Source organism: Aspergillus karnatakaensis (assembly GCF_047715665.1).
Source record: "Aspergillus karnatakaensis strain CBS 102800 unplaced genomic scaffold BJY04scaffold_15, whole genome shotgun sequence".
Classification (NCBI taxonomy): domain Eukaryota; kingdom Fungi; phylum Ascomycota; class Eurotiomycetes; order Eurotiales; family Aspergillaceae; genus Aspergillus; species Aspergillus karnatakaensis.
In genome coordinates, this window is record NW_027395727.1 from 274,163 (window position 1) to 292,682 (window position 18,520).

General features: G+C 50.6%; 7 protein-coding genes and 1 non-coding gene across 8 annotated transcripts; 3 read left to right on the top strand and 5 right to left on the bottom strand.

Moving 5' to 3' along the window:
• Positions 1-62: 62 nt before the first annotated feature.
• On the bottom strand, positions 63-2,804 carry BJY04DRAFT_28466 (F1F0 ATP synthase subunit beta). Its single transcript, XM_073720067.1, has 7 exons — positions 2,694-2,804; positions 2,457-2,617; positions 2,232-2,317; positions 2,126-2,168; positions 1,703-2,019; positions 790-1,639; positions 63-736 (listed from the first exon to the last, which is right to left on the bottom strand). The coding sequence occupies exons 1-7, from the start codon at positions 2,702-2,704 to the stop codon at positions 654-656; spliced, it is 1,551 nt and encodes a 516-aa protein (XP_073573058.1). The 5' UTR covers positions 2,705-2,804; the 3' UTR covers positions 63-653.
• Positions 2,805-3,241: 437 nt separating this feature from the next.
• Positions 3,242-4,890, bottom strand: BJY04DRAFT_185097 (cytochrome c oxidase subunit IV family protein). Its single transcript, XM_073710721.1, has 3 exons — positions 4,415-4,890; positions 4,136-4,329; positions 3,242-4,037 (listed from the first exon to the last, which is right to left on the bottom strand). Exons 1-3 carry the CDS (start codon positions 4,722-4,724, stop codon positions 3,948-3,950), a joined length of 594 nt encoding a protein of 197 aa, XP_073573059.1. The 5' UTR covers positions 4,725-4,890; the 3' UTR covers positions 3,242-3,947.
• Positions 4,891-5,487: 597 nt separating this feature from the next.
• Positions 5,488-6,586, bottom strand: BJY04DRAFT_28602 (actin-binding ADF family protein). The gene is made up of 5 exons (XM_073720069.1): positions 6,285-6,586; positions 6,202-6,212; positions 5,849-6,109; positions 5,734-5,782; positions 5,488-5,678 (listed from the first exon to the last, which is right to left on the bottom strand). Exons 1-5 carry the CDS (start codon positions 6,288-6,290, stop codon positions 5,541-5,543), a joined length of 465 nt encoding a protein of 154 aa, XP_073573060.1. The 5' UTR covers positions 6,291-6,586; the 3' UTR covers positions 5,488-5,540.
• Positions 6,587-7,477: 891 nt separating this feature from the next.
• BJY04DRAFT_206540 (SH3 domain protein) lies at positions 7,478-9,207 on the bottom strand (the record flags this gene model as incomplete). Its single annotated transcript, XM_073713725.1, has 4 exons — positions 7,478-8,704; positions 8,756-8,918; positions 8,976-9,059; positions 9,113-9,207. The coding sequence occupies 4 exons, from the start codon at positions 9,205-9,207 to the stop codon at positions 7,478-7,480; spliced, it is 1,569 nt and encodes a 522-aa protein (XP_073573061.1).
• Positions 9,208-12,747: 3,540 nt separating this feature from the next.
• BJY04DRAFT_t57 lies at positions 12,748-12,874 on the top strand. The gene has a single exon. It is a non-coding gene; the product is annotated as a tRNA-OTHER (tRNA).
• Positions 12,875-13,275: 401 nt separating this feature from the next.
• On the top strand, positions 13,276-13,798 carry BJY04DRAFT_216548 (putative stress response RCI peptide; the record flags this gene model as incomplete). Its single annotated transcript, XM_073715795.1, has 2 exons — positions 13,276-13,333; positions 13,392-13,798. 2 exons carry the CDS (start codon positions 13,276-13,278, stop codon positions 13,796-13,798), a joined length of 465 nt encoding a protein of 154 aa, XP_073573062.1.
• A 449-nt stretch (positions 13,799-14,247) lies between these two features.
• Positions 14,248-15,746, top strand: she9 (putative mitochondrion biogenesis protein (She9); the record flags this gene model as incomplete). The annotated part of the gene is made up of 2 exons (XM_073713726.1): positions 14,248-14,821; positions 14,869-15,746. The coding sequence occupies 2 exons, from the start codon at positions 14,248-14,250 to the stop codon at positions 15,744-15,746; spliced, it is 1,452 nt and encodes a 483-aa protein (XP_073573063.1).
• Positions 15,747-16,181: 435 nt separating this feature from the next.
• Positions 16,182-18,443, bottom strand: erg8 (phosphomevalonate kinase). The gene is made up of 2 exons (XM_073710722.1): positions 17,539-18,443; positions 16,182-17,486 (listed from the first exon to the last, which is right to left on the bottom strand). The coding sequence occupies exons 1-2, from the start codon at positions 17,868-17,870 to the stop codon at positions 16,397-16,399; spliced, it is 1,422 nt and encodes a 473-aa protein (XP_073573064.1). The 5' UTR covers positions 17,871-18,443; the 3' UTR covers positions 16,182-16,396.
• Positions 18,444-18,520: the final 77 nt, after the last annotated feature.

The following is an 18,520-nucleotide window of genomic DNA, read 5'->3' on the forward strand; positions in this document are numbered from 1 at the left end:
TAGGAAGCGACTCAAGCGGTCGGGAAGACCAATCGAAGGGGACGGAAAGAACAATGTGGCTAGGTAGCTCATATAGAGTGTGTCTCCTACGTTGAATGGTGATTTCGTGAAGTCTAGATGAGTGCTATTCAGACTTCCTTGATGTTGACAGAGGCCAGTTTCGATATTTTATCATCAACCTAGACTTACACCGTCTTCTGCAACAATCGACTTCGATAAGAACATGAGAACGGATAATTTGATTATCGCGGGGACATATGAGATGAACTACGATTGATCAAGTTCTACAATGCAGGGAAAAGAATAAATGAAAACCATATTTTCCAATCCAACAAAAGAAATGAGTACATGTTGTCCCAGCCCGAGGGTATAAGGCCGGGTGTGGTCATTTAAATTTACTTACATGAGCACAACAGATGATATTGTCACACAAGTCTAGATGCTTTGAACCATCTGAGACTTCAAAGGGGGAAGGGTTGTTGTTGGGATGAGTGCTCTTTCCCTTTTAGAAGTAGAGAGGATGGGCCTTTCGTTTTTCAACTTCCTTCTTCTCAATTCGAGTACTGTACACGACATCGACGGAAAATGGAACAAAGAAAAAGGAAGTCCATGTCTAACAAAAGGAAAAAGGGCGCTTCAAAACAATATTACATTTAGGCCTTGTTGGAGAGCTCGGCCAAGATCTTCTCACCCTTGGCGCGAGCGGAAGCGAAGTCACCAACCATGTAGAAGGCAGCTAGGAAGATGTCAGCATTGATTATAAGCATTAAAGGGAAAGGAAGTACATACCCTCAGGGAGGTCATCACCCTCACCCTGCATGATGGCCTTGAAGGAGTTGATGGTGTCCTTCAGGTCAACGAGCTTACCCTCGATACCAGTGAAGACCTGGGCGACGGTGAAAGGCTGGCTGAGGAAACGCTCGATCTTACGAGCACGCTCGACAGTAAGCTTGTCAGCCTCAGAAAGTTCGTCCATACCAAGAATGGCAATGATATCCTGGAGAGACTTGTACTCCTGGAGCATTTGCTGGACGCGAGTGGCGGTGTTGTAGTGCTCCTCACCGACGATACGGGGGTCGAGCATACGAGACTTGGAGTCAAGAGGGTCGACAGCAGGGTAGATACCCAACTCAGAGATACCACGGGACAAGACAGTGGTGGCGTCCAAGTGAGCGAAGGTGGTGGCGGGGGCGGGATCGGTCAAATCGTCAGCGGGCACGTAGACGGCCTGGACGGAGGTGATGGAACCCTTGGTGGTGGTGGTAATACGCTCCTGCATACCACCCATGTCGACGGCCAGAGTGGGCTGGTAACCGACGGCAGAGGGGATACGACCAAGAAGGGCAGACACCTCGGAACCGGCCTGGGTGAAACGGAAAATGTTGTCAATGAAGAGCAGCACATCCTGACCCTCCTCGTCACGGAAGTATTCGGCAATGGTCAGACCAGTAAGGGCGACACGAGCACGAGCACCAGGGGGCTCGTTCATCTGACCGAACACAAGAGACACCTTGGATTCACCATCGAGCTGAATGACACCAGTCTCCTGCATTTCGTGGTACAGATCGTTACCCTCACGGGTACGCTCACCGACACCAGTGAAGACGGAGTAACCACCGTGAGCCTTAGCGATGTTGTTCTATAGAAGATCGATTGTTAGGCGCTTCCCCTGTTTTGCCTTTCTTTAATTGGATCAACTTACAATCAGCTCCTGGATGAACACAGTCTTTCCGACACCGGCACCACCGAAGAGACCAATCTTACCACCACGGGCGTAGGGGGCAAGGAGATCGACGACCTTGATACCAGTGACGAGAATCTCGGCAGTAGTGGACTGCTCAGTGAACTCGGGGGCTTCGGCGTGGATAGGAGCGTACTTGGTAGCCTTGACGGGGCCACGCTCGTCAATGGGGTCACCAGTAACGTTGACGATACGGCCAAGAGTACCAGGGCCGACGGGGATGGTGATAGGAGCACCAGTGTCACGGGCAGCAGCACCACGGGTAAGACCCTCGGTACCTAGAAAAGACATATCAATATCGCGTCCGATTGTGGTCGAAAATCGCGGCAAGCCGAGGGGTTGACTCGACGTGTCACGTCCACTCCAAGGGCGGCAGCTACTTACCATCCATGGCAATAGTACGGACGACATTCTCACCCAAGTGTTGCTATTTAAGGTTAGCTAGATGAACTTGATGATTTGGATCGAAAATTCATGTCGGGGTACATACAGAAACCTCAAGGACGAGCTTCTGGCCGTTGTTCTCGGTCTCAATGGCGTTGAGAATGGCGGGAAGCTTCTCACCCTCGAACTTCACTATAATTCCAAGTCAGACATCGTGTTTTGGTATGATTTTGAGGTCGTTGTTGATGGATGTTGCGATGAAATCGGGGATAGAAAAGATTTTCGCGCAGCCGCCAACGGGGAGGAATTGGCGGTATCCGAGGGAACATACCGTCGACGACGGCACCAATGACCTGATGGATCTTGCCAGTGGAAGCAGTCTCGGAGCTGGCGAACCTAGCGAGCGAAGGGAAGCCATTGAGCTTGGGTGTGCGGCGTGCGACGGGGGAAGGTCGGGCAAAAGCAGCCCTCCCGAAGGTCCGGGCCAGACCGCTGTTGAGTGTGAAAAAAAACACGGGTCAGCGCGAGATAAAACATTAAAGATCAAGGTTAATTGAGAGTAACAAACCTCTTGAACATTATGATGGTGTTGAAGAGCGAAAAGGGTATAGGATGAGGTCAAGAAGGGGAGGATGGGGGAGAGGAAGAGAGAGGAGGAAAGGGAAGAGTTGAGGTGAGGTTGGAACTTGGGACACGAATGTGGCCGGCTTAGCCTGGTCGGGGCTTGTGCCGGCGGGTCCCGTGATATTCCGTACCGGAGCAACGAGGAGCGAGCGACCATGGCAACACTACACAATATTCAATTCTATATTTGACGCTGATCTATCATATCAAATCGAAGACTATTTCTCTTCCATCTAGCTATCAAGCTCTTGTGTGCTGTCATGAGGTTCCCGAGCTTGCCTCCGTCCGGTTGTTACGGGAACTCAAAATGAGGAGTTTCCATTTCTTGGCAGCCCGGATGCAAGGAAGAACAATCAGAGCAATCAGCCCCCGGTGAGCTGCATCAAGAATGACGATAATAACATTATAAGACAGACCTTTATATATATATATATATATATATATATATAGCTTCAGCTTGCGCTCTAGTCGAGACATGTAATTCCCAGTTGAAAATAATAGATAGGGTATGGTAACTATGGTTCTTCCCAAGATCCTGCTTCCCGTCGAGCTCCCTCCCCCGAAAACAGCTCTAACCCTTTGCGGATGAAGAATGAGCTCCGAAAATTTCAACCTGCTTTGGAGAACCTGGAGAGCCCCTGGCGAGGGCCAACGCTCCAGCTTTGAGGCTCATTCTTAAAGAAGGCCATGTGCCCTTCACATTTGTATCAATCAATTGACAATTATAGGCACTCCAATGGCATCGGTGAGTGCAACTGCTTTGTGCGACCCAGCTACCTAGTATGCTGTCATACCGAGCGCATAACCACCTACGTAGCAGTTCCAGAACTCAGGCCGGGGTCTCAGCTACCTAGTTAGGTACATCCCCAATGAGGTTCATCTATATACTCATATAATACCGATTTAGAATAATACTATTTACTACTAGAGTGCCTTCCAAGACACGACTGTTCAGGGCACAGATTCCAACAAGAACTATTCTATAGCTACAAAGGAAATACATTGATTATGGCACAGTACGAGATACACAGGTCTTTTTCGGCTGAAGGAAAAGAGAAGCGAGACACGGGTAAATGTTCGTGCCCACTCACAATGAGCCATTGCCAGAGAATGTTGGGTGATAGGTTGCTCGGCTCCATCGCGTCCTATCGAGTATGTCCAATTGCAGTACCTGACTTTCTCAAGGTCTATACATCATTTATGACTTCTCAAGGGGAGGGCTCTGAACAAAGCCCTTGCCCTCATAGCCCTCGGAGCTGATACCATAGAGGGGGTTGATCTTCTCGCGCTGTTGGAGAGAAAAGACGTGTTAGTGATAGATTCATTTGGATAGCAGGATGAGGATTGGGGCATAGATATTGTCCCAGTGTGTATCAGAGTACATACCAGAGCGTACTCGTTGGAGGCCTCCTGCCACTCCTTGCTCATGGTCTTGGGCTGGGGCTTGGCGAAAGCGTGGATGATGTAGAAGATGGCGACAGAGATGGCACAGTACTGAAGGACCTTGGCGAAGATTCTGAGGTTCTCACCCTTGGGCGGCTGAGAGCGAGGTCCGTGAGGTCCAAAGGCAATCCAGTAGGCTATACGGATGGCGAACAATGACAGCGATCAGCAGAATTCGAGTATAACCTGTTGTCACATGCATTCTGGATAGGGGTAGCATACCGGCCTTCTTCTCTTGAACGGTCAACTGATGCCAGTCAACCTTCATGCGGTCCCGCAGCTGCATCCACAAGTCGGCCTGCTCCTGAGGGGGAAGAGCCTCCCAGCGCTTCTCGATACCGGCGAGTGTGGGATTGGCGATAGCGTGCTCGGAGGCGGCGCGGGTCTGCTGGGAAGCAATGGATTGCTTCTCGGCCTGAGGGCGAGCGTTGACGGTAGCCATGGGGCCGGGGATGGTGCGGTAGGAGCGAATGGCAGGCATCGGCGTGGCCGAGCTACGAGCAACAGCTCGAGAAACAGAGCGAGCGAACATTGTGTGCGAAAGGCCTCAAAGGAGAAAAAAATGGATTGGCGATGAGAAACTGCGCTCCTAGAAGCGAGAGAGTCAAGACCTCGGGGTCGAGGATAATTGATGCGGAGGGGGCGAGGGGAGAGGTGATCGAAACTCGCGATGGAAGAGACGAAGACGACGTCCAACTGTGGTTTGAGGTGCGGAAGTTCGAGGAGCCGGACTAAGCCTGGTTTTCAGGCCCGCTCATTGGCCCAAGGCTCATGCCGCCGTCACTCATCGCACCGTACCACCTCTGCCCATTCCTAATCTCCCCGTCTAACTGTTTACTGTACTAATGTCATCAGTTAAGCCATTTAATTTATGAAACTACTAATGTCTGACTCTAGATCCTGCTCTACCGCTTGATTACGCTCCCCACTTTCGCTCGCCCACCGCGATAGCCTCACTTTTACCTATGTACGATCTAACCGGCAGAAAAACTGCGTCTAGCAAGCCATTATGTGAGTGATATCATGTCTTACTCTACACCGAACTGCGACAGTCGGCCTCCGCAGCGGGGAAAAAGTATTCTGTACAGACCAACGCTGAGGAACAAAAAGCATAGACGCAAACAGAAAACGACAACATGCAAGCCCTCCAAACGCTCGTTCACGGAGAGTTATCACGGTCGTAGAAAGCGGATACGGTCACTATTCAGGCAGTCAAGTCGTAACGATCTGATTTTAAACTAGATGCGTGCAGAGAGGGTCTCCGGCACTTCGAAAGCTCAATCAGAGCTGTGTAGCGCACACTTCAAACCCACACCTTTTTGGCCCGGACCCAGCCGTTGCCGTTCATCTATTTGGCCTTTCCACCGCTAGCCTCAGCGAGGACAGCCTTCCATTCAATCTCAGACTTGTCATCAGCGTGAATGGAGTTGTGGACGTTGAGGGCATTCTTCAGAACCTCGCGGGTACTGGCATAGATCATGGACCACTATGGCTTGTATGAGCGAGCTGCTGGGTTTCACACGGGTTAGGCAGATACATACCAAAGTGGGAGTTGACTCAGGCACCCAAGAAATGAAGATGATCTTGCTCCTATGACGGGCAAAAAAGCCGTTAGCGATGCGCATCCTTCATCAACCTTAGAACTCGCAAATATACCTCTGGCCTTCACCACCGCCAAGGTCGTACTCGACGTCGTAGACAGCGTAGCGAGGGGCAGGGTTGCCCTTGCTGTCCTGGGCGTTCTCGAGTTTGCTGCGAAAGACCTCATAGTCCGTCTCCTCGGAGACTTCATCGACAACGACCTCCTTCTTGTTGTCGGCGATCTTGAAGATGATGAACTTGGGCTTAGTTCCTTTCGTGCCGCCGGTCATGCGGAACTTGTTGAATGCAGAAATGCATTCATCTTGAATGGTAACACTGGTGGTTTCAAGCAATTAGAGCTGTGTAAGGAAACGTGGTATGGTAGAAAGCCACGGCGCAATTCGAGGGAGGGCATCATAACAACGTACCCAGATGCAAGCTGTATATTATCAGACACCGGTTAGTTGAGCCAAGACAAGTTTCAGGAGCACCGGGGAAGACAGATACATACAGACATTGTTTCTGCGAGTTTTGTTATTGTCGACAAGGCAACGTTAACCTGTACTGCCAAACGACGTCAGCTCCAACTGGCCGCCTCCTATATAGTGAAGCGCGGGGAAGAGGGCGAAGAAAGCGTCTTGAAAGTTGAGGTCACTGACCGAATTGAAAATAAGCTATGGCAGGGGTATGAGAATGTTGTAAGGTGCTTGCAAAAGCGGGTGATGCCAAAGTTATGGGAACTCAAGAGAGTAAAGAACGGGGGAACCGAGATGGAGATAGAGGGGCACTCAGTTCCAAGTTGTTGTGCTGCGTTAGCCGTTGCTAGTGGGGGTGACGGTCACAGACGCACGTGATTCGCTGTCGTAAGACTGTTGCGAAGCCACACTGTCAGCCCCTGAATAAGAATTTGTCCTGTGATCAGAGACTCCTGTTTTTTGATATGGAATCGTGCTGCCTACGGGCAGTCGGCAACTTATTCAGAGGGTGCCTCAAATTAGGTTCGCATCATACAAAGATATTTACGGGATCGGAGAATTATATCTGACCGAGCAGATGGATCTATAGAATTGCAGGTCACAGACTAGATATGCGTACACATTTCAATATGCACTAATAAATACCAGTATTGCCACCGGCAAAGAATCTGAAGGCGGAAAATGCCCACTGCACAATTGATGAATGGATTCTCTTCCTCGTAGTGCGAACCGAGTGTGTTATACAGCCTGAGCAGGTTGTGATAAAATCGAAGCTGGTACCGCCGTAAGAGGAAAGTGTAATGCGCGACAAGTCTAGCATTTTTAGTAGCCAGAGAGCGTGTTGACCGCAGAAAGAAAGGGGTATATAGAAATAAAGCGCTAAAGAAACTGTCTCAGACGCGAAGATCGTGAGGTGTACTGTGGGCCAAGGCAAGGCGAATAGCCTAAATAGACACGCTGTAACAGCATCAGGCCAGGTGTATGCGTTCTGGGGACAAATAAGCCAGCCAAGGATCCGCTCACAGGCGCGTGTCTGGTGGTATAATGGACGGTAGGGAAGGGCTTGCTTGCAATTTGATGAGGCAATAAACCACGCCGTTCCAGGGTGTAGATATGATGCAACTGCTCATAGAAGAAGAAAATTGAGGGCATAATCGTGAAGGCGTAAACCGGCATGAGAAGCACATGCTCTAATCAGGGAATAGATGCATATTTTTCCCTGCTGGTTTCAGGGACTATCATCACCTTGGCCACCATCAATAATTTTCCTCCAGTGCTGTGGGAGACAAACGCAAACCAGCGGGAATGCTTTGATTTCGCCTGACGGAGCAGGGGACGTTCTCTGTGAGCGACTGGAAACGCCGCTGTCGCGCTGTTCGCGATGCCTAGCATCGTACTCTTCTGCATTCTCGGGTACTCGAACGCCTGTTGCCCATCCGTCATCCCAGATACCTATCACCTTTAGCATCTCGCCCCGATCCAGGCCAAACTCATCGCCAGCTCGTGGTTGGTAGGCCCAGAGTACCGCAACCTTGTCGCCGGGATGGATGTCGTCCTGCGAGTAATAATCCTGGAAAGAAGATAGCTGTTCTGACTGACCACTGGTCAGTCCTTCAGGCGAAGAATACTGGCCATGGCCAATAGTACCCGAGCGAGGGGAAGTGTCGCTACCGGCACCAGCCAGAACTGAGTTGCTCGAGAGCGATCCTTGCCTCTTTCCGGTGGTGGGAGGAATCTTCTTTGACATGGCCCCGGGGCTTGCAAATCCTTCAGAATCAGAAGAATCGCTATATTTGGCACTGCCAAAGAAGGCTGCAGAGTTGCGCGAATGCCCAGGAGAAGAGCTGGGGACCTCACGTAGGGCAGACATTCTAGCAACGCGACCTGGGGCGGCCGCAAAGTTTTGCGGGCCCCCAGCCTGCTGCATAGGGGACCCTTTTCTCTGCGGGTTGGGCTTGTTCAGCGAATTGTCGTCGCCGACTTCGCGTTTGCGTCGGAAATAATATATCAGGCCGAGTGCTATCAGAGCCGCTATGAGGGCAAACGCGGCGACTGCGCCTATCACAATTCCCGCAATCTGTCCACCGGAGAGACCGCCATCGTCATTACCCGCATTTGAATCAGATGTTGGAGTGAATATGGGGATAAATGAGGTTGATGGTGTTGGGATGTCCACATTCTCGCATCGGCCGGTAGCGTTTGCATTCACGCAGCAGGAGTCCGTTGAATTGGGAGAACTCGAGGCGCAGTAACCGCAAAGTCCAATGATATTGTCTCGGTAACCACATTCGATGGGCTCGTTGTCTGCCGCTGATATGCAAGCCCCTGTCAAAGAGCCGTTAGGGCCAGTACAGACTGCAAAATCTGATCGAATTTGATCAAGATAATCACTCCGCCTGTCGGAGCAGAGTTCATCGTTAACAACAATCTCTTCCTCACTTGAAGCCATCAATGCCTGTTGTGTGCTATTAGGGAAAGTCAATGTCAGGACAGAAGGGCTACGCACGCAGTCTTCGGCACAAAGCGGCCGTGATTGGTCGGCCGATAGGTCGCAGTCGCTCTCAGACCTCTGGACTAGTCCATTGCAGATTGTGCTTGTTGTATAGCGGGCGTAGTAGTCGTCGGAGTTAGAGAGGTTCACCCCCTGACACCCCAGAAACACGGTATACCTTTGAAACAATGTTAGCTAGATCGACCTGATCGCAAAGCCTCTGTGTGGCACTTACTTGCTCTGGATGTACGACCCCAGCACGTAGCTATCGAGCTCGCGGTCGAAATCGGAAAGTGTGGTAACGTTTTGTAGGAAAGGGCTAGAGGATGGTTAGCGCATAATTCCCAGCTTTCATCTGCTAATCGAACGCACAAGTCGGTGTATAGATTAGAATTTGTGGATATTGAGGACGCATTGAAGGCAGGACATTGCGTAGAGCCCGAGAGAGAGATGCAAGAGCCAGACATTGTTTGCGCATCAACGGTTGTGCCGGTTGAAGAGGTAGCAGGTATAGTTGGCAAGTCGATCACAGCTCGAGCAGACAATCAGCAGACGAATTGGTTTCCAGACTCCGTCATATTGTGTCGTTTTATTTTCCTATATCAATCCCACTGACGGTCGGTCCGAAATTACCACCACGAAGATCGCGTCAAGCCGGTAAAAGAGTGGCGGAGATCAAGGTCTCAAATGCGAATAAATAGGCGAGTAAAAACAAGTCAAAAGAAGAGAAGAAGACAAAGCGTCCACGGAGGTGGTGAAGAATCGAAGGCAAACGAATGACCGGTTCCACACGAGGTAAATTGGAAAAAGAACCACGCCGTGGACGAGCAAATAGAGCAAAGGGGTTGTCAGGACTCAGATGAGAGAAGCAGGCGAGGAACACAGGGAGAGGCGCTGATCGGGGGAGAACTGGAACTAAGCCGAGCAGGACGTAGTCGGTCGTACCAAGTCGCTTTTGTAAATAAAGCGAGCCTAGACGGAGTCTGTGATCTGTGATCGGATCCTAGGAACTGGTCTGTGGTCCTCGCAGACAAAGGATTTTCAGAATCCAGGAACCAAGAACCTACAAGTTCAACCGCTTTCCCAATAATAATCCACACCTTAAGCAAGGTGAGGGGTCCTCTCTGAACCAGGGACGACGATGGGATAACGAGGAGCTGGTGGGTGTTGACTCAAATCTCAAAAGGGGGGACGCACGGCTGGGAGTAGGAGCTTTGTCAAATTAAACAGGCCTCCACTTTCTTGACAAGCTAGCCGAAGCTGTGTTATGAACTTATGAACCACCGCGGGAGTCTTTGAGTCTTGAGAGTTGAGACCAGTTGCACAGGAGTTTGTCCGAATCGAATTATTCCTTGCTACGATCCATCGATCATTAGAGTCCTGCAAAGCTCATGTATTTATCTCTCATGTTATCTGTCCTGTTTTCCAGATCCCTGCCCAAATGGATCCATAGCAGATTGACGTGGCAGCTTCCGATACATCGTGAACTCACCTGCTTAACACTTGCAGATCAAGGAATTCGGGAGGCTGAACAGTGCTGAACATGAACAGAGCCCAAAAACTCGCTTGGGGCTTGCTCTGTCCGCAGGACCAACTGCAAGTTGCGAATCACAGCCTGCCAGGCCTCTGGCTCAGCGCCTTGGTCAAGTCGTCAACATCATGATCTCTTGTTATCTTCCCGACCCGTCGGCGCCGTTGTTTCAGATTCTGCGGGATCATGGATGGATGGTTCCTGGTCTCCGGGCTGTCGCCAGTTAGCCTGTTCCAGCCGCCAATAATGCATTATCCAGTCAATCTAGGTCATACAGAGTATCTTCTGCTGGTTCGGCCTTCCTGTCCTCCACGACTTATAGAGAGGGGAATTATATTCCCATAAGCATTATCTCTATCTATCACTCCCTCTGCGGGTATCCATTAGAAGACTTGATATCAAGCGACCCTCTCGGCGGCGTGCTAGAGCGACATGGCACTGAATGAACTAAATATGATCAGTATACGCGCCAATGTCAAGTCGAGATGCTGACCTGTTCGAACTCCATATTCAGATGTTGGGACATTCAGTAGCGCTGTGGAATCACACATTAGGACATGTCAGGAACCTGGGGACTAGTTGGACCCTTGGAAACTATGCTCCCCCAGTCATTCCACGCAACGACATAACCTTCCATAACAGACGGAGCACCTGATGTACTGTACTCCGGCGATACTATCCAGTGACCAGTCAAGGCATCATTTAACCAGGTTCGGATCTGCTCACCACCCTCTCCTCTAGGCAATGGAGCCTCTGCGAGAACAATAGCCTGTCACTGTGTTGAACCACGGCATGGAGTATTGACCAGGGTCAGAACTCGTCCAGACGAGAGATCTCTCCTGAGTGAGACCCAGTCATGTTGACCTTCGTTACCCTGCCCCACGTGGAGGGATGCGGCCATGGATGGTGCTATCACAATAGAAGACTCAAGTCACGAGTCTTCTCGGTCAACATCCTCCTTAGGAGAAAAATCAGCATGACGACGCCCATGTCCCGCATCATCCACCATATTTGTTCGAGCTCAATTCCTGATGGTCGTCTCCTTAGTGTCCATAACCCAGCAATTAAAGGCCGGGGGTGTCGGGATAGTGTACCACTTCCATTACTGGGCCATGCATGCATAGTCAGTACTGTCTCGGCTTCCACTTGTCACCCCCTGTGGTTCTCTCGGCCTCTTGGACGTACCGCGGCCCTGCTTTTTACGAACTTCAGGGTCCATTCACTACATTAGGTTAGGGAGCAGGTCTTGTTGTTGGCCCTTGATGATAACGCCGCTGTGGATATAGATTTCTTCGCGGAATCTCGAAGGAATCGGATGGTATGTTTATCTCAGCTGTTCAGACCACGTTTTGTGATTACAGCCCTGAATCACTCTCCAACTCAATTCGTACGCAGTGGAGTAGACACTCATAGGTGACGGGGGAGCCTACATTGACCATCAATTCCGGACTGTCCGGGGCACAATTTTCAGCCTGCGGGATGGCTCAATATTCATATCTGATGACTCCTTCACTGGGCGTTGGTTGCTACTACCTACGTCTTGAGCGGGGAGTACTGTACTAGGTGATACATTATAGGCTAGCAGTCGCTTCATACGCAACTTCGGCCGCAACCATTGGGGTCTCGAGCTAGATTGAGGCACTAACAATTTGGTGCATCACCAGCATGTAACTGTGCCACATGGCTTGCAGTTCCAGCTTCACGTTCGTGTAATCACCTTATCTCCTTGATCCTGCTGGCTTCTCTTGGGCATGGGGTCGTGTCGCATGCCGGACTGGATTAGATGGGCTACTTCAACGCCGATATGTATGGTACACTTGGAGCTGGAGGTAGGCATTCCACCTTTTGAGGGGAAAGAATAACGGCATGATCCTCCCGAGGTCTCCCTCGACAATTTTCGAGCTTCGCCAGCCTTCTCGGGCAATGTAACTTGAGATGTACGCGTGTATGGACCGATTCAAAGCTACACAGCACCGCTCTACGTAGACCCTGAAGGACCAGCGAGACGATGGGGGGAAATCCTGCTTGGTTCCTGGCTGCCTTGGGCAACTCAGGTTTACTTTCACTAGCTGTCTGCTTGTGGTATCTGAGCTGTTTGTATCCATGCGCAGGCCCTTGTCTGTCAACCATGTACTTGCTCCACCTTTCGGCTGTTGAGCGAGTCCTCATATGAGATGGACTGAAGAGGGACACGGCCTTGAGATGTGGCTTGCCGTATGTATATAGATATATATATATATATCGAGATCTAACACACTCGCGAGCCGGGGCACAAGGACCACTTCCCATTGCAGCCCTCAGGGAGCCCAAGCTACCAACGGCATGGCTTTTTTTTTTTTTCCATTTCATTAAAACCTTTCAAGCCAAAGACGTAACCAATAATGCTTGGGAGCTGCGGCTCCGATAACCTCGCATATTTAGCTTCCAAGCAGCATAGGGATATTATTTTTTTAATCAAATCTCTCAACAACCAATCAGCATGTTAGCTCAGGGGAAGAGCGCCGGGCTCATAACCCGGAGGTACGTTTAACTCACAACAATTCAACGAAAGCAAGTTCCTAACAAAACACAATAGGTCCCTGGATCGAAACCAGGACATGCTATCCTGCAATATCTTTTTCTTGTCTTCTTTTTTTTTTTTTTTTTCTTTTTGGCTTTTCGTCCGCCTGACAATGAATCATCTACTCTGTACAAACCTGACCTGTCACCATGACATTTAGGCTGTATGGAGTACTGAGCAGATGCTGCCGGCAAGTTAATCTTGCGTACTCCGTACGAAGTAGGTTAACTAAGGTAGGTCTGGTAAGTAACTCATGCCGCATCTATCATGTGATCATCAACGTCATCTGATCTGGGGCTGAGCAGCAGGCATCGTCATTTCACGGTCCTTTGAGCCCTTCTAATCTGAATCCGACCAACACCTCTGAAAAGTAGTATACAACCATCCCACTCCAGTGATTATCGCTCTTCGAAAACACCGGAACAGTCTAACAAGCCTGCAACCATGTGTGGTTCAGACCTCTTCCTTGCAATCCTCGCGATCTTCTTCCCTCCCCTCGCAGGTGGGTGCAGATTCCCCTCATCGATCGCCCCAATATTCATACTAACAGACGACTTCAGTATGGGTGAAGATAGGTGTCTGTACGGCGGACTCGGTCATCAACCTTGCCCTCTGCTGCCTCGGTTTCGTTCCCGGCCTCCTGCATGCGTGGTACATTATTCTGAAAAACCCCGAGCCGGACTATGATGATCCATCATACCAGCCAGTCCCCAACCGCAGAGGCGATGTCGAGAACGGCCACGTAACATACTACTATGTTTCTCATCAGACGGCCCCGAGTTCATCCCAGAGGGGCTATGGCACCCTGAATCCTCAACAAGCCTCAGCTTCCAGACAACCCGCCCCGAAGCCGCAGAACGAACAAGGACCTGCTGGTAGCAGTAGCCAAGATCACGATGGTGTCCATGCACCGCCTACTTATGCTGAAGCCGTCAAAGGAGACCATAAAGTGCAGAATGATAACTAAATTATCTGCCTGATGAACAACTGGACGCACTGGCAACCTTCTACCCATACCTAGATACCGTACCCTCCTCTTTCGCATCCTTAGAGCCCTAAACCATGAGCGAACAGCTTTGACGAACATATTGATGTATTATGACCTGCGTTTGGACCTTTCGTTATTGCCGCCTGACCGAGCCTTGCTTTTCGTCTTTCCGAGCTTCTTGTATGATTATTAGCTGAAATATCCATATGATCTCAAATGAAACGATTCTGTAGCGTGTCATGGCCACACAAGTTCACGGTTGCTAACCACTGGCTACCAACTGTTACCCACTTCTTCGCGGGTGTGTCGCGACCATCCACATGTCGGGCGGTCGAAGCACCGCCGCCCGCCGAGAGCCGCCAACCTGGGAGTCACCATCAACCACAACCCGAGCACAGCCCAGGGCCCTGTGGCCTACACAAAACACAATGCAATCCCTACCACATCTAATCAGGCGATCATTGAAAAGTCTCAACAGACCCCAAACACGCCGCTCGGTGCGACCATCCGTTGTCCCGAAATCCAGCTCCGGAGTTCTTCCCTATGGAGCTACACGGCGAAATTTCTCAACATGCGCAAAATGTCAATTCCGGCAACAGCCTCCTCTATACTCGCACGAACCGGAAAAGCCGACGGAAAACAAGCTCGGTGAGAAACCGCTTGGGGAACTGCCTGATAGCAATACACCTATAGCTCTCCCTGGAGCAACTCAAGAAACAGAAACCCAGGCCGATGCGGGGGTCAAGACGGCTCCGCAGGCTCCGCAGGCTGCGGACATGGTGCATACTGAAGGGGAGCAAGGCAAGGGAAAGGGGAAACCCAGCTCAACAGAGACGGGTGGTCTCCCATCATACATCGAGGAGCGACGGTCACAGCTTTCAAAGCAATTTACGACCTTGATGGACAATCTGCAATCCAACGTTTTTGTAGCCGGACAGCGACTGAATGACCTCACTGGCTATTCGTCAATCGAGGCACTGAAACGGAGTATTCAGGAACAAGGTTAGCCTTCTACTTTAAGTTCTTCTAGCTCTGCTGACGCCATCAAGAGGAACGACTTCGAGCCGCCCGCCTTCAAGTCCGAACGGCGAAAGATGCCTATGCAGCCGCCATCAATAGGCGATCGACGTCACAGCGAGAAGTCAACGAGCTCTTGCAGCGCAAACATGCTTGGTCGCCATCGGACCTGGAACGCTTCACACACCTATACCGTAACGACCATGCCAACGAAGTCGCCGAGAATGAAACACAGGAAGCCCTGTCTTTAGCAGAACGCGAGTCTGAAGAGGCCGCCGCTCAGCTTACGAAGAACATCCTGTCCCGGTACCACGAGGAGCAAGTTTGGTCAGACAAGATTCGTCGTATGAGTACTTGGGGTACTTGGGGCCTGATGGGCGTGAACGTCCTTCTCTTCCTAATCTTTCAAGTAGCGGTCGAGCCCTGGCGCCGGAAGAGACTCGTTAAAGGCTTCGAGGAAAAGGTCCTGGAGGCTATTGAGAAGGAGAAGGTTCTTGCCCATACGCCTTCCGCTGCTGTTGATGCTGCTCCTGCCGCAGCACCCGTTCTGGAGACCCAGGTCCTTATGCCTGAAGCCCCATCTCACGAAGTATCAGCTCCTGCTCTTAGCGTCATCCCAGATGAGACCTCTGATACTGTTGTCGCTTACACTACACCTACCATCCAAGCAGATTCTCAAGTGCAGGCCGCAGAGGAAACCCGAAATGGTCTCCGAGAATCTTACGCACCCCCTCCGCTACAATTTCCACCATCCTCCACAACAGTCGAATCATGGCGTCAGTATCTCAATGATCTCTTCAGCGAGCGGTCCATGGTCGTCACACAACGCGACCTCTCCACGGCCATCGTAGTCAGCGCTGCAACAGGCGCGGTTGTGACGGGAGTCATTTTTGCCGTTTTTCGCCCTTGACGGTGATACTCTGCCGTACATGTATATATGATGGTGTTTCGCATAATGTCTTATTAGGAGATGGAGCGAATATGCATAAGTATAGACTTAGTTCCAAAACATCGACTGCAGTCGGGTAGACCGATAGTACAACGAATCATAAATCTCGTCTAATTACCCTGTTGTCTAGCCTGGCGTGGCCACGGCAGTAGGCGTAACCGACCTCTCGTTCACGGTCTGCCGAGAGCTATAGACAGGTTTTGTGCTAGTCCTACATTACGATAACAGCTGTACAGAGCCAGCAAGGAAAGGTTAGTGAACAGAAGGATATTGAGAGGCAGAGAAGAGGTGAGGACGATGGCCGGGAGACCTCTAAATATTTAACCATCCGACGGACCTATGACACCGTCGAGACAGTAGTGGTCAAGCTACCGCCGAGAAAATCTATGTAGAAAGGGCTAAGATCGGAAATCGTGAAGAGACCTGTGTTCCTCAAGTAAAAAGGTCGATATTATACCTCTGACTTTTAATAACATTGAAATGTGTTCTTGACTGATTCATTATCATTCGTTCATGCTAGACGTGTCCTCGTAAGTACTCATTCCATGATGCAAAACGAGCTATCGAAATTATGATAAATTATGTGACTGTCATGGTCAACCGTGTCTCAGTCACAGCCATGCATGGTATTGCGGGAGTGACTCGTTCTCCAGACCAACAGATCCGTGGCGGACCCCGAGCAGACGGACATTGCCGATCTTCCCGCCGAAGTCGTCTTCCACTTTACTCTCCCAAGTCTCAAAGAGATTGTTCAATCGGTCAATCACCTCGGCTTCGTCCCGGATTAGAACAGCAAGGGCATCATAACCTCCCGCACCGGGGACCACGCCGCCTACCACTCCATCGACCTCGGAGATGGCGTCTAGAAGCTCGGTCTGGACTTTAGGTTCGATTGGAACTTCCGATTTGCTAGTCATGCTGCGGAGGTGATTACGAGAGTGTTGAATTAGGCTGCGAACGTCATCGAAGCCCCTCTCGGGGTTTTGTGACAGCTGCTTGAGCTCTAGACAGAGCCTTTCGTTATTTGACTGGAGAGCGTTCCATATAAGGTCGGCTTCTTGATTGTTCTGCTTTCGCCACTCCAACACCTTCTTGACCATGGAGGGAGTCTGAGAACCGCATTCGACATCACATAGGACCATCTGCATCCCTTGTGGCAGGGTCATGCCGAAGTCCAGACACTCTGTATCCCAAGGGTGTTCTGGGTCGGCATCCTCAACCACTTTGAAGAGCCTCTCTTCAAAGGCAGGGCTACCTGCGTCACCAATGGATTCCAGAATCGAAGGTGAGAATCTGCGGTAGATGCATGATCCGTAGACAGCAGCAGCAACGTCAAAGCCTGAGCCAACTTTGCCTTGAGCCGAGCAATGAGCGGCCTGAGCTAGGTTGTGTAACTTATCACGAGCAGCACCAATATCGTCGGGCTGCATAGTCCGGTGGATGACTAGAGCAGACACCAGCGCGGTTACCAAAGCAGCAGACGAACCAAGACCGGTTTTGTGTGCTTCGTGAAGTGGAACACCAAAGTTCACAAACTCCCCAGCAGGATGCTTTGAAGCTCTCGAGAAGGCTGTCTCAGAGTAGTAGTCGTTGTCTGCGAGGATGGTGATAGATAGTGAGCCAAAATCTTTCGAGTCCGCAACATAGCTGATGTATGTCAATGCGTAATTCAGAGAGGTCTGGACAAAAGGATTGCCCCGCCTGTCACGGTCAGCTACCCTCAATGACATCTGGAGACTGCAAGATTACCCACCCGTCATTCTTCTGTACGACTTTGATTCCACCTCCGTTCTCGCAACGCTGGATAGCATATTCCCACACTGCATCCACAAACTGGGGCGAGCGAACAATGATCGAATCTTCATTATCCTTATCGGATTCAGTGCTTCCATTTTCGATGTAATCAGATCCAGACGATAGGTCCCTTCGGTGTCCCTTTCGAAGTTGTTCCACCACAACATGAATCCTGGCGTCGAGTGCAATAACTGTGCCTGTGTAGTTGCGGTCTAGGACGAGATAGCCCCCAGTGAGTAAGACCTTCCCGGGTGCGGACACAGCAGTAGATGCTGAGGACTTGTAAGACATGTTGGGAAGTGTCGAGAGGCTGCTGCTGTATTAGGGGCGGGGTTCCGACACTGGCGCTTCGGGCTGAGAGAGAGATAGATCTCTAATTGAAAAGTCAGCAAGCAGATATAGAGGAATGAAGTAACAATCAGGACTGCTGAAGGTATACCGGACAAATCGGAATTGCAGCTGCTGTTGTAGAATGCTTCGGAGTAACTGATGAACCCCGCGTAGCTACGTTTCGCAACTTGCCGGAGAGCTCACAGGGGAAGAGCTGGAACAGCTGGAGACGTAAGCTTAAGACTCGTAGAAGAATTGAATGAGGCCTCGCGCAGCAAGAACCCCTCCCTGAAATCCGAGCACTAGGTTGAGTGTTTGGATGATCGATCAATCATCATGAAATGTGCCTGCCATGCTGTGGCTAGAGCTGACGAACTGTGGCTGATGTGCCATTGTGGTTTCTTGCCTTGGGAATAAGGCGCTAAAGGATCCCCACTCGGAGTATCTCGAGACCACGGCTGCTTACGCGCCCTTCTGTGATGGAAGACACAGAAGTACGGGAAATACCTGCTTTGAACCTATGTTCAACCGAAAATATATTAGACGAGGGGCATGAGAACGGGAAAGTGAAGTTGGAAGTATTAGCCTTGATGCTATTGGCTGCAACCACC

Excerpts from the sequence above, each read along its gene's own strand:
- BJY04DRAFT_28602 (XM_073720069.1), bottom strand. Across the intron at positions 5,783-5,848 it reads GGCGGTGGTGAAGGCCAGAG|GAGCAAGATCATCTTCATTT; the intron begins GTATATTTGCGA and ends TGCCCGTCATAG. Across the intron at positions 5,679-5,733 it reads CTGAGTCAACTCCCACTTTG|TGGTCCATGATCTATGCCAG; the intron begins GTATGTATCTGC and ends TACAAGCCATAG.
- erg8 (XM_073710722.1), bottom strand. The coding sequence starts at position 17,870 with ATGTCTTACAAGTCCTCAGCATCTACTGCTGTGTCCGCACCCGGGAAG. Across the intron at positions 17,487-17,538 it reads GTCGTACAGAAGAATGACGG|GCGGGGCAATCCTTTTGTCC; the intron begins GTGGGTAATCTT and ends TGACCGTGACAG.
- BJY04DRAFT_28466 (XM_073720067.1), bottom strand. Across the intron at positions 2,169-2,231 it reads AGCTCGTCCTTGAGGTTTCT|CAACACTTGGGTGAGAATGT; the intron begins GTATGTACCCCG and ends AACCTTAAATAG. Across the intron at positions 2,020-2,125 it reads CCGTACTATTGCCATGGATG|GTACCGAGGGTCTTACCCGT; the intron begins GTAAGTAGCTGC and ends TGTCTTTTCTAG.
- BJY04DRAFT_185097 (XM_073710721.1), bottom strand. The coding sequence starts at position 4,724 with ATGTTCGCTCGCTCTGTTTCTCGAGCTGTTGCTCGTAGCTCGGCCACG. Across the intron at positions 4,330-4,414 it reads CGTTCAAGAGAAGAAGGCCG|CCTACTGGATTGCCTTTGGA; the intron begins GTATGCTACCCC and ends CCATCCGTATAG. Across the intron at positions 4,038-4,135 it reads CCTCCAACGAGTACGCTCTG|CGCGAGAAGATCAACCCCCT; the intron begins GTATGTACTCTG and ends TCTCTCCAACAG.